A 13,833-nucleotide genomic window follows, 5' to 3' on the forward strand; every position below is an offset into this window, starting at 1 on the left:
TCTAATTGCTTGGCGACGTGGATGTTTGAGCAAACCAACATATAGTCTTATGTCAATTGTAGAAAATGCCCCAAAAAAATAATTAAAGAATTTAGATTGAGAAGTACCGAAACACACACACACACACACAAAAGAAAAATTGTCCACATTATATGATTTCAACAACCTGTACTACACTTGGCTATAACAAAATGTGGACAACTTACGACTCATAATTTACATAAAATCAATAAATTTAGAGTAGTAAATTAGTTGGTGAGGCGTTCCATTCTTCATCAGCCTATTTCTTTTGTTGAAATCTTCGGTAAACTGGAGCTTGAAACGATGAGAATGTGACCTACGGGAGCAGCTGAACCCACATGGCACGGCGGCAAGGCACCCCATTAAAATTCACGAAGAGCATGTAATAACCAGGAGGAGCAATGTTGCTGTGGATGGGAGCTTGAAGAACGATGTTGTGGGTTCTTGGGGCAACGTTTTTGATCACTTGAACAATTCCCAATTGAACCAGCCTCTGATTCATGGAGATACCATGTGTTGTAAAAGCCGGATAGTAAATATTTACTTGGAGATTCTGCTCATCCAGGGCCTTATCAGCATCACGTATTTGCACCACGAATCTCTTTCCATAATTTATCTGATTGGCGGACTTTTCAAGTATGATCTCTGCCCTAAACTTTTTCAACATTGGATCAAAGTAATGTGGCGAGAATTTTTCTACACGGACCTCAGTGGGGAAGAGAGAGTTTTCTACGTATCCCGCGTTTGAGTTGCTACCAGCTATGAGGATTTTTCCATCAGGAAGAAGTGCGAACGATGAGTGGTACATACGGGGAATTTGTGAAGGTTTAAGCTCTGTAAACTTGGAACCACCTCCTCCCCTCACACGATACAAGACAGGGGTGAAATTTGGGTCCCTTGCATCGTCCCATCCTGCAGAACCACTCTGGGCACCGTTGATGAGAAGCACATCTCCTGTTGGAAGAACAACGGCGTCTCCCATAAGACGAGCAGATGGCATAGTTGAGATCTTCCATTTTCCATTCCTCTTGGTGATATCTATGCGGGCACAGTCTTTGTTGGCTGGGAGAAACGTTTTCGGGCGCTTTAAATCTGCCAGTGCAAATGCCTCGTGTGATGCACCGCCACATATCAAGACCTCAGCAGGGATGAGTTTACGTGTTTCGTCAGGTTGAAGTGTAATCGGGAGGAGACAAGAACTTCCCGACGCTGGATAGTTGCGGGCACCGCCTGGGAGAACTGGGAACTCGTGGATGATTTGCTGCGTGTTTGGATTGAGCAGAATGGAACGGTTGTTGGCAAAGATGAAGAGGTTTCCATCAGTTGAGAGATAGACAAAAGGGTACAAGTTGTTCTCCACCGCATCGTGGGTTTCTGCCAGGAATTTGAAAGGGAAAACTTGGTTTTTGGCATTGCGTTGCCCTTCTGGTGGAACGAATTCGTATGTTGGGAAGTTACGACCACCAAAAACCATGAATCTACCATCTCCTAAGGTTACCTGTGTTGCATACCTTCAATGGCAATGCACAAAAACAGCTCAGATTCAACTTCGAAAAGACATCAAAACAAAAAAAAATTAATGTACAATTTAAGTTAAATACCATCTTCCATTTCCAAGTGCACCAGGATATTCTTGCCAATCACAGGTAGGACATAAGTTGAGAATCCTGACAGTATCTGACCCATTATTATAACCTCCAGTGCTCACCAACCGTCCATTTACATCAAGGGCACCAGATGAACACCAAGTGTCATATTTCAACTGTTACAAGAAAAATGTTAAAAAAACCATTTTATCGAAGGAACCATAAATTTATGAAAAAATAGGAAAGCATTAAGAGCTAATTAAATGTACCCTGAGTGGCCTAATCTTTGCTGTCTCAATGTCCAAGAGAACCGAATGGCAAAAGCAGTCTTCCTCATTGGTTCCCTCGATGTGTCGGCAAGGCGGGCTAGGCAACTTTAGTTTTGACATCTGCCAAACCGTGGCGTCAAACATCAAAGCCTGGTCAATCTTGGGAAGTAAGATCAAGTGCATGGCAGAGACGCCGGAGTTTTTAGTAAATATCTCCCACTTGCCCTTGTAATTAGTCACAGCAGCATTACCATTTGCGTTGCCTTTCTTCTTTATTTTGTCAGCAGAGACACCAACCTTGCGGACGTTGCCTACAGGGTTATCCAACTGATGGAGAAAGGGGAACAAAAATTGACAGTTCCCTGAGACAAAAAGGAGAGGTAGAATACACAAGCCTCTCCATAACATCGTCATGATTGTAGAATTTATTTACCTTTTCGAATCCCTGCTGTGGCGTCTCTATACAGGCTCCTTCCTCCTTTATATATTTTCTTGCTTACAAATTCCTGTCCCCTCATTCCTCTCCGCATCTTTCTAATCCATGACTTTAATTTTCCAAAATGTTTCAGTCAATCTCGGACAATCTCCGTTGTCTCCTTGTTTAGATCAGGAACCACAAATAAGGAGCTAGCTTAGCTAATTATAGGAACACCTTATCATTTCAATGGTTGCCCTGGAGAAGCCTAATTTGGGAAAGAGTTGAACAGGTCATATACTTATTTCAGGGGTTAATTAAAATAACAGTTCACATATTTAGAACACTTAAACATACCAACTAATGCTAACAATTTGTTGAGAGGTTTTTGGGGTTTTATTGGGCAAGCCTCTCTGTTTATTGGGGACTTAAATTAATTTCTACTGTGTGGTTATGCAGTTTTTCTCAACCTACATAAGGGATTCCTAGAATTGTTGAATTCACAATTGAACTTGACTGATTTTCATTCACTTTGATCTAAGGCCTTTACATAGCAGGAACGTTATTGATATTATTATTGTTATTTAACGCCCAGGAACCACTTTTCCCAATGTGTTAGAAAGTTTCTGATATATGGCAAACCAAGCGAAAACCAATTAGCCCCCTCTTAAAGCAGGAAGAATTAATATTGGCAGCTAATCCATTAATTCCTCAGCTGGCAAAAGGGTTGAAAACTATGAGGAAAGACAGGATTTACAGGAAACTATGTATGTATAGGACCAACAATTTTTGTAGCAACTTAGTACATTGCACAAGCTCTAATTCTCTTTGTAAGACTTGGAATTATTGAAACTAATCCCAACAGCAAAAATATTCATAAGCCAATTCTTACAAATTAACTAATTTTAATGAAAAAAGTTTGATGGGCACTCTAATTTCTTTTCGCTTTTGCAATAATGACCATTGGACTTTTAGGATATCACGCTCTCTTTACGGTAAAGTGAAAAAGACTAATGACAAGAAATCATAAAATTGAAAAACAAATAGTGGAGGATTTATATTGGCTTTGCAATGAAATCGGGTCCTTTCTTGTTCACCTAGAGGGACACATATCCCTGCTGCTTCCTGTTTGGGAAAGGTTCATTTCGCAAAGATGTCCTGTTTAATTTCTTGATTGGGAAAGGAATTTATTGTAAATTAATTCTCTCGTGTTTCACTTTTAAGGAAGAAGTGTAATTGGCTACTATAATCAACAAATCTTTGGTTAATTCTCTCTCTTTCATGATGAAAAAAGTGGGCAACTGCGCTTGCGCTTTATCCAAGCCGAAGCCATGCCAAAACACCTAGATACATATATCTGTCCTTTCGTCCAATCTCTTCGCTTTAATTGTCATTAGTGATAATTTTAATTTTGTACAATTTAACTACAATCACCTTGGATTGCTGGCAAGATAAGATAAAATTAACCCCATCAAGATAGTGATTTGGTTCAAATGAATGATCTGATATTACCCATAAGTAATATTGAGCATAAGCTTTTCTGGTCTTTGATGGCTGATTGTGTATCTTTTCCATGATTTGACATATCAACAGAGCTGTTTTCTGGGGGTATATTCATAGCTTTTACGCTTGCATATTAAAGTAGGCAACTTTATGTATAGTGAGAGCAGACAAAACACGTCAAGGTCACTTGTTTTCATAGGAGTACATAATCCTACGTTTCGACTCAGCAAAAAAGAAGGGAAAATTAAAGAAACAAAGAAAGATACAGAAACCCTAGCTAATTTTCTAGGGTTTTTATATCTAGGCTTGATAAAGTCATCATTTTATAGCTAATGTAAGCATTAGAATTAATTTGTACATGATTTACAGGCACATGAAACATGGAAAAGAGGCATCTATATATAAACATTAAATGCAACATTAGGACTTGATAACCCCTATATTTTATGGTACTCGATTGCCAAAATTAACCATGTAATCTTTACCAAGCTGGGAAGTCTAACTGGGTTTAGCTACTTTTCTATGCCATAATTCAAGAGGAAAAGCGATGAAAATCATGCAAGAAGTGATGAGTTTGCCTTGAATCTAGGAAATAACTAGGCAACTTTACGATCGAAAACTCACCCTCCAAACTAAAAAGGATACTTCTTTAGTCTACAGACTTCAAATAAAGAATATAAATTACTCCACTAATGCGTACTGAACCTCTCAAACAATAGAGCCACGTATCTCTTTGTGGGCATTGCTAAAGATTTGACACATATCATAAAAGATAAAATATATATTTCTTCCGTCTCATTTGTTTTGTTAATTTTTCATTTTTTAAATGTTTCAAAATTAATCTTTTTTTTTTTTTTTTATGGTTAGAACTCTCTTTATGTGATAAAGATTTCATTGTTCAAAGCACATACATAAATCATATAATAATCAAACTAAGATTCCAAACCAAAACCAAACTAAAACTTTTAATGCAGCTGGGAGCCACAAGCAAAGCAAAAAATTGCTTATTGCATAACATTGAAAGTATCGATTCCCTAGGGTAAACTTGTTCACCTTTTTCCTTAGTCTGTCAATTACTCAGTAAATTATACCACCTATATATAAAATCTCAAAATTCATAGATATAATCATAATCATAGTTTTATGACAATGAGATTCAAATTAATTATATTTCTCCATACAAAGAAAAATTAAGTATACGTTTCTTTTGTTTGCCAAGTGCGAGTTCTTGCATACCAATTAATTGGCTCCTCATAAATTCCCAGCTATAGTATTTCCTACCGCTTTTATTTAAGTGAAGAAAGATATGTTTTTCTCTTGTCTGACAAAACCCTTTTTTAGTGGTTTGGTTTTAGTTTCATTTTCATGGTCTAAAGGCAAAAGCACCTAATTGACGATGAGGTCGGTTGCTTGCAACAATGCCACATAGTAAGTTCATCAATTTGAAGAAAATGATTCGAAAGACATCCAAAGTTGTCCATGATGATCACTTTTATCTAATTTGAGAAGCTTTAATCCCCACTTGGTACGTACTTGGCTATTGACCACAGTTCCCTTGACATGTTTTATTCTTAATTTTCCTTTTACCTTCTTTAATAAAGTAATAACAGGACTAGTTATGGGATTTAATTTAATTTCAAGAAGTTGCTACTGTTAGATCTGACCGCTAGCCTTAAAAATAGTTGAAATTTGTGAGAATTATAACTTTAATCCTCATTTGTTTGAAAATTCATGAACAAGAGATCAAATTTTCACTATATCTCATGCAGCAAGTCAATCTGCCTTTCGTTACACAAGATTCCTTTCAAATGAAATTCAACAAGTTCATCAACTTGCTCAAGTTGCATGTAAATTGCAAGGCCAACTGCTTATCTCGAGCTTACAATTCTAAAATTCTAAGGTAGGAAGCATAATGCATTCCAAGCAACTAAGTGGCAGAAAAATTATTGATTACAATGACAGTCTGAGCTCCAAATCTAGCTCTTGTGTGTCACTTGATTCTGAATTCTGACTGCCGGATCCCAATGAGTTGCTCCGGTGTTTCTTGCTCTTAGTTGGTTGTGAATCCTATAAGCATATAGGAAAAGGAAAAAAAAAATAAATTCAATACAAAACAGAATCTTGACATACCATAAAGCATTCATTTCAACAATTAATTACATAAGGATGTGAATGGCAACCTCAACATGTAGGTCTAGAAGCTGTCTGGTCATGTTTGGTTGTGCCAAATGTTGACTCTCTAAGATGCCACTGCCGGAGTTCCTACTGCTGCAAATAATTGGAAACATAATCGAAATCTAATGTGCTCCAAAAGGGCATTCTTTTAAGAAGAAACTGGAAAGTTAAATATATGCACCTTGCTGTTGTAATAAGTTGGGAATCACCATATCTGATGTTTGCTCTTTGATCATATTCCCCAAGCCCCATCTGTAACATATCATGTAAATTTAATTGTTTTAGAAATTTACAATTCAAGATTATATAGAGAATTACTAATACATAGGGGTGAGAAAAAAAATTAAGAAATCTGAAAATCGATTCAAAATTGTAGTATTCGGTTTGATTCGAATTGGTTTTTTTGTTATTTGGTTTAAATTAAGTTTAGATATTAAATGTATATATTAAATTTAGATTGAATTTTAGATCAAAAGATGAAAAATCGAAAAAAAATTAAACCGAACCGAATTTAGTTTCCTTTCTTCTTGCTCTCATTTACGTATAATTAATAATACTGAGGATGACAATAGGAAGTAAGTGAAGATTTAGTTTTTTGGGGAAAATTAGTATCTAGGGTTAGCACCAAGAAGTAAGCAAAATTATTAGCAACTTCAAAGGACATATATCCATAAACAAGAGCATTTTGATTATAAATATCAGAAAGAAATTGTATATACATCAAAACTTGGATGCTGTTATCATGATGATGATGATGAAAAACATATATAATGCAATATCCACCAAAAATGTTCTGCCATGTTTTCACCTCTATAAGATGCAGTACAATATATAGTACATAGCTCATCATTTATTAGGCTACAGCAGTTGCAAATGGGTGACAGAAAATCATGTCAAAGGTGCACAAAATTAATGACCCATCAATTTTTTGAATGCAAAAAAAAAAAAAAAAAAAGGAATTTTATGGTACTACTCTTTGAGACAACAAAGAGGGCACAGGTTTCACCTACCATCATGCTGGGGTGGAAACCATAAGAAGCTGAGGAAGTTGATGAGGTTGATGAATATGAAAAAGATGATGATGCCATAGATGAATAAGCTGTCTGCACTCTCATGTCTTCCTGCATGTCCACAAACATTTGTTTCTTCATCAAATTCCTCACACAGATAAAAAAGAACTTCACACAGATAGTCTGATACAGGACAAAAAACCCAAAAAAGGGTTAGGGAAGGCCAAAAAGAGAGGGAAAAAGAGTGAAAAGTGAATTACCTGGTTCAAATTTCCAGGGTAAGGTGAAGGATGGTAGCTAGAACCCATTTGTCCATGTAATCTGATCTTCTCCAATTGAGCAACTCCGAGCCCTCTCTGGGGTTGCTTAGGCTTGTCTGGATTACTCTTCTTCCCTTTTCTTGAAGACGACGAGGATCCTCCTCTTTCATTTCCCATGTTTGGTTCTCCAAAATAGCTGCTACCCATCTTCTCTTTTGTATTGATGATAATATATGTCAAAGAAAGAGACAGAAACAATAACAACAACAACAAAGAGGTTAAGAAGAGATGACAGATACAGTTTAGCTTTGCAAATCCCAAGCTTTCTCCTTGCGGCAAACTTTCTGGCAAAGGAGAGAGAGAACTCCTGAGGAATCAGAGATCTCCACTGGCCCTTTTTAAGCTGTTTTGGACCTAAGTAATTATTGCATCGCTGGACCAGATTTTGTACAGATTTATTAGAGATATATCTTTATATATACATAGATTTTATGCTCCTTTTTTTCCACTACTTCTCTTTTGCCTGTTTTTTCAAATACTTTTCTAATTTTTTATTACTTCAAATACAAAAAAAATCTTTAAATTATTGGTAATTTTAAATTGGTTTTGAAGGTTTAAAGTTAGTTGAGCATTATTGTTGCCATTGAAAAATTTTTTATTTAAAAAAATTGCTATGAAAACCTGTGATTTAATACTTTTGAGTGTTTAGTATTATTGTGAAAATTTGTTATGAAAATTTAAAATATCTAAAAGGACATAATGTTTGAAAGAAAAATAAGTTATTTTCATTATTATTCAAGTAAATTAATATTAAGTTGTATAAAAAAAATTTTAGAACACTTTTTTATCAGCACTGAATTCATTTTTATTTTGAAAATTCAAAACATCTTCAAAGATCTGTAAACCCTTGAGTTAGATATTTTTATTCCTTATTTGTATTTTAATTTCGTATATAATTACTTATAATATTTTATTTGTGTTAAACTTTTTATTTATGAAATTTAATTTTAGTTGTTTAGATACACATAAATACAGAGAAAATTTTATTAATTAAGGATATCTTTGTGAATAACACATAATTATTTTATTATTCGATCATTTTACCTTCAAGCCATAATTTTCATTCGTAACTGCTCCCTTAACTTTTACAATTGACTCATTTTTAATTATCAAAAAATATTTTTAATACAAATCATAATATGTTTAATAGTATATAATATTAGACGCTACCTTAAACCTGAAAGCGATTGGCTCGTTCAACCTTGCGTTAGCCAAAAAAAATAAAATAAAATAAAATTCTAACCCTACGCTTAATTGCAGTACGTTGAAATACTTGACAGCTTCAAAGTTCAACTTCACCGATGCTACAAGAGTGCATGCCACGCTCCTAAAGAAGCAGGTAAGGATAGAATTTCCTTTTTTTTTTTTTTTGTTAATAAGAAATTTTGATAGAATTTTTTCTAAGTTAAGGCAGAAAAGGTATTTACTTGAACATAAATTTCATTTGTTTATTTGTTTGTTCTTCATGTAAGAATTTTAGATTTGATTTATATCTTATCTTCTTTTGGGAGTGCAAAACTTTTTTTTTTTTTAAAGATTCGATATCTTCTTTTAAAAATAAAAAAAAAAGTTTTTTTTTGAATTTGATACATGTGAAAATCTTTAACTAGACTGTCTTTTTAATTATTTTTAATTTTTTTAATTGTAATTTTTAAAATTTTTCGTTGTAAAAATTTTCTAAATAAAAAAATCCCTTGTAAATGGATATGTTAATTTGTCATAAAAAAAAATTCTTAAATGTAAAAAAAAAAATCTATTAAGCAAAGGAAACTATAAAAATAAAAGTTTAGGGGAAAAATTAATATAAAGTTGGACCAAATGACATTTAATTATAGATTCTAGAAATCATGTTTGCTGCTTAACAGGGATTCTCTGAGGAGAAATTGAAGATATATATTCTTGGGATTATATCCAAAGTTGGTATCAATCTCGAAATTTTGTTTTGAATGTTTTCAATAAAAGGGCCTTTAATGTAAAATATATTATTTCTCAAAAGAGTTCAAACTCTCAAAAAAAAAAAAAAAATCAAGCACTGCTAGTTTTTCCTTGTTGAAAAAAATTAATAAAATAAATTTGTGAAAATAATAATTAATTGTAAATATTGAGGCCAATTTGACCAAAAGATATGATGTTAATTAGAATAGGGCAAAAGGGGACCAAATCTAATTGAGCTGTTTAACGCATGATTTGTGGGTCATATTTTATGAGTTGTGTGTGTGGTGGAAAGTGAGAATCTTCCGATTTTCTTATATACACATGTGAACTGTTGCAATTACCAAAAACCCCCCCAATAAATCTCTCCCAAACTATGGCATTTGCTGGGTAAATGCAGGCAAAACCTTGTTTTTCCCCCACTAAAATATAATCAGTTTAGGTGATCAGGCATCACCAGGAAAAGTTCTTATAATAATACCCACAGTTTAAACTCATCACAGCTTTGGAGACTTTAAGAGTTTAGCTATATAGGCTTTTTAAAACTGATTATCACAAATCCTTCCAACTCTAAACCTAGCTTTAATAAAGAGATTATATATTAGTTATTGAACTAAATGTTCGAGTGTAGATAAATTGAACGAAGGAGATGTTACGCCATCCATCGATGTAAGAGATTTTATTAAAATATATTATATTAATTAAGAAGATAAGTTTTGTTATTGAGTTTTACAAGTATAAATCAAATAGGGGCGTGGAATCATAGGTCAAATTATGAATCCCAATCCAAAGGTTTGTTAATTATATAAAACTAACAATTGAGCATCTCCCCATGACTTTTTTTTTTTTTTTTGCCCTAAGATGTTTGTAACAAATGAGTCATTTAGAGATTATTATTAATGAAACATCCTAAAATTTTGGTTAAAAAACACGTACCACATAAATCCAACACTTGCTTTGTTTTCCGAATTTGTTATTCTAGTGGTCTCTGCATAAGGTCCATAAATAATTTAAATTTTATTGGATTACCGATGCTATAGCTTTGATGCAAAACCCTGTGAAAAATATTGCTGCCTTGCTTAATAAGATATATAATTGGTATATTATCATTTTCGACTATACTTATTTAATTCCATGTCGTGAATCACATGATTCAGACAAAAAAAAAAAACAAAAAGGTTTTTCCGTTTCAAAACAATGTGACTTCTAACTGGCCATGGATTCACGAGATTTTGCCACGTGGAATCGTTCGATGCTGACGCAAGGATTTCCTTTAAACCACAATTAGTCTAAGTCAACAATCATAATAAACCATATATATATATATATATATAATACTTGCTATAGGCTAAATTGTAATGAGGAAGTAAACATGCAACTGACATATGAGTGAATATCTTAATCTAAGCCATAATATATTTTTGTTATTGGGGGATGGCTTAATATTTGAAACCGCATTGTAATAATTATTATATAATCCATATAATCATATAATTTTAACAATATTAATGATAAATAAAATGGTAGTGATAAACACAGAATTAAGAATGTAAAAGAGAGAATAAAACAGGGGATTATATATGTTGATTTGGTGTGATTTGATGAGTGATGGAGTTAGAGCAATGATAAAAATAAAAGAAAAAACAAAGACAAAGTGTAGTGGGGAGAGATGTAGAGAATATCATATCTACTATAGATTTGTGGGCACATGCAAAACCCTTACAGTTTGCAATTACTTCACACGATTTGCGAACCAAATATAATCCCTAGCAAATCGCTCTGTCTGTTTGTATAGTTCTTTTTTTTATTATTGTCATTATTAGAGATGAGCCAAGTTATAAAGCCAAAGAAGCATCCCCCACCATCATCAAATTAATCACACCTCAGCTAGCCTCAATCCCATTTTATATACATGAGATTCTCAAATGGTACACGGGGACTTGTTCCAAATGCTGTTCTAGTTTAGAGTCTTATATCTCAGCTTTTAGGGTATATATAAATCATATGTGCAGAAAAGAATATTCTAAGATTCTAGGAAAAAAGATTGATCCAACATCAGCGACTATGATATACATGTGCTCCATACTTTCAATTAGTGTATATATATAATTGAACTTTTTTTTATTTAAACTGTATTGTTTACAACAATGTATTTGGACGTCGTTTATTAATGCAGATGGGTTTTCAATTGCCATTCGAAAAAGTGCATACAGACGCATTTTCTTTGACACTAAAAGGAAAATATCATGCATGCCCTATTATTTCACAGAAAGATATATGTACCATATTTATAATAAAACATCTGTTGTTCTTAACTTTTCAGTCTTTTAAAAAAAAACACATATATATATATATATGTTGAAAATGAAAAGTTAGCCCCTTTATGAGATATTGATGATCAGTTGTTCATTGCAAAAAAGTAGGAAATTGTAACTTTAAGTACGTAACTTCTGGGAAGTTTAGAATTTCTATTTTTATTTCCTCCAATCAAAGTATTGGCTCCAAAAGAGCTGCAAGCTATGTAGCATCAAGATAAAGATATTAATATGAAATGTATATTCTGATATATCAAACCATACCTCATGGATTAAATTTCATATAAACTATAATGTATCAGTAACAAAATCTGAACTCAATTCTTGAAATGTAGAGAATGTCTTTAATGTGTTACAAATTAATTTTCTCCTTGAGGTTTGATCTTGTAGCAAATAAAGGTGTTGAGGTTCACCGATACTAAGGTTTATGTACCTTTGAGCTTCATCAGATATATAGCCATATTAAGAAATTGATAATGCTATATATTTTTAATGCTGAGTATCCACAATATTCTTTTTCCATGTACATTTGATAGAGTTAATTGAGAGAGTCTGATTTCTATATAATTAATATCACACGGATACCATACCTTAATACTCATCGGTATATATATATATATATTTATATATTTAAATTTATTTCCCCTTGTTAAGATTCCTAGCTATGTACAATGCCAGCTACTGCAATTATGCATAAATTAGAAATTATCCACAATATTTGCATTTGTAGAATGCTATATTATATTTAACCAATTGTACAGCTTATGGTTTGGTGGATCGATCATGTGCTTTTTAACAAAAATATATAGCGAAATGCTTTAGGTAGTGGCCAAGATCTCATGCTTTTTTAATTTTTGAAAAAATGAAGTTGCATGATTGAGTTTATAAACCTTATACCTGGCTAGATCTCTTTAATCAGTTTTGCAAAGAGCTGAGCCAAGGAAAAGTAATCCTTAAATCCATGGTTAACTTAGGTGGAAGATTTTTTGGCATATTTTTTAAATGCAACAAGCCTCTTATAAGAATTGTATAATTAAGGTGATGGTGTTGGCTGGCACAACTGGAAAATGGGGGTACCTTGGAAACTGCATGGAGAGATCCTGACCCAAGTGTGGCAGATGCTGCAGAAATTCAACACCTAGCTTCTTTGGATGCATGGCAGCCTATTGGTGGGGGGAAGAAAGAAAACCCTTTTCAAGGGCCCCATTCGGTCCTCATTGTCTCCCTGTATAATTGAAAATACCATTCATAAACCAACATCCCCAATGCTCCTATATGATCTATCTTGGATATGGTTTTCTGATGTTGTTTGATTCAGAAATCCAGAAGGATTACCCAAATCTCTTGGTTTAAAATTCCAATAAATACTGTTTCCTTGTAATGATCATTCTTCCATTATAAAAATAAATTTGCATTGTCAATCAGCTATGTTAAGAAATAATACTTCAAAAAAGATTAATACACATTATTTATACTCAATTGTGAGTTTTAATTATTATATTGAAAAGAGTTTAGCACCACATATATTTTGATAGCTTTGATATAAAATTTTAAAGTGCAGATGTATCCAACTAGCCTTTTTAGCTTTGTTTTACTTATTCAAGTATAGGCATCTAATTAGTTTCTGGAAAACAAGTCAATATTTTTGTGAAAAAACTTGGGTTTTTTCCTTGACTGTCAATTAGTGTGGTTAATTATATACATAGTGCCTAAACATAAACAAGCTGGTTTAATCAGATAATAAATGGATGAAGTATTTTACTCTTAGTCCACCTTAGCCTTTCTTTTAATCACATTTTCAAGTTCTCATAATAAAAATTTGAAAAAAGGCAGGGTGAATATTCAAGTTTCTACCAGCACATGTGAAGATCTAAATAGATATGTTCTTATTGTTGTTTTTATTGGGAGAAAAATGTTAATATTTAGATTAGCATTATTAGCTTTTAAAGGGATTTTTTTTTTCTGTTTACAAAGCCTTTAACTAGAATTAAGATGATCAGAACAATGAAGGCAGTTTTGATAAAATATGAGCCACAATTTGTCACCTTCCCACATGGGTAGAATTATATAAAACCGATCAGCCTTCTAGCATTGGGAATAAAAGGAGTATCAGCCCTATTTATTAACTTTCCTTGTTCAGCAAAACTTGAAATTTTATATGATGTAATTGCAGCAATAGTGTTATGCAAGGTATGAGGTCATTCCTCCTCCAGCCTCCTAGGGGTGAAATATTGTTTATGGTTTCTGCCCATGCTCCCATTATTAGTTTATTATACTTGAATGATGA

The 13,833-nt window shown here is 33.1% G+C and overlaps 2 protein-coding genes across 3 annotated transcripts; both read right to left on the reverse strand.

The window, feature by feature from the left end:
* Nucleotides 1–76: 76 nt before the first annotated feature.
* LOC111285702 (aldehyde oxidase GLOX1-like) lies at nt 77–2,331 on the reverse strand. The gene is made up of 3 exons (XM_022875270.2): nt 1,877–2,331; nt 1,623–1,783; nt 77–1,532 (listed from the first exon to the last, which is right to left on the reverse strand). Exons 1-3 carry the CDS (start codon nt 2,288–2,290, stop codon nt 338–340), a joined length of 1,770 nt encoding a protein of 589 aa, XP_022731005.1. The 5' UTR covers nt 2,291–2,331; the 3' UTR covers nt 77–337.
* Nucleotides 2,332–5,463: 3,132 nt separating this feature from the next.
* On the reverse strand, nt 5,464–7,642 carry LOC111286152 (protein SPEAR3-like). Of its 2 annotated transcripts, none has more exons than XM_089763392.1 (5): nt 7,240–7,642; nt 6,980–7,090; nt 6,151–6,221; nt 5,975–6,059; nt 5,464–5,861 (listed from the first exon to the last, which is right to left on the reverse strand). In XM_089763392.1, the coding sequence occupies exons 1-5, from the start codon at nt 7,444–7,446 to the stop codon at nt 5,745–5,747; spliced, it is 591 nt and encodes a 196-aa protein (XP_089619518.1). In that variant the 5' UTR covers nt 7,447–7,642; the 3' UTR covers nt 5,464–5,744. The 2 variants fall into 2 exon arrangements, with proteins under 2 accessions (XP_089619518.1, XP_022731709.2); XM_022875974.2 differs by having other exon boundaries at nt 5,975–6,062.
* Nucleotides 7,643–13,833: the final 6,191 nt, after the last annotated feature.

Source organism: Durio zibethinus, chromosome 6 (genome assembly GCF_047325235.1).
Source record: "Durio zibethinus cultivar Kanyao isolate XHJ-2024 chromosome 6, ASM4732523v1, whole genome shotgun sequence".
Lineage (NCBI taxonomy): Eukaryota > Viridiplantae > Streptophyta > Magnoliopsida > Malvales > Malvaceae > Durio > Durio zibethinus.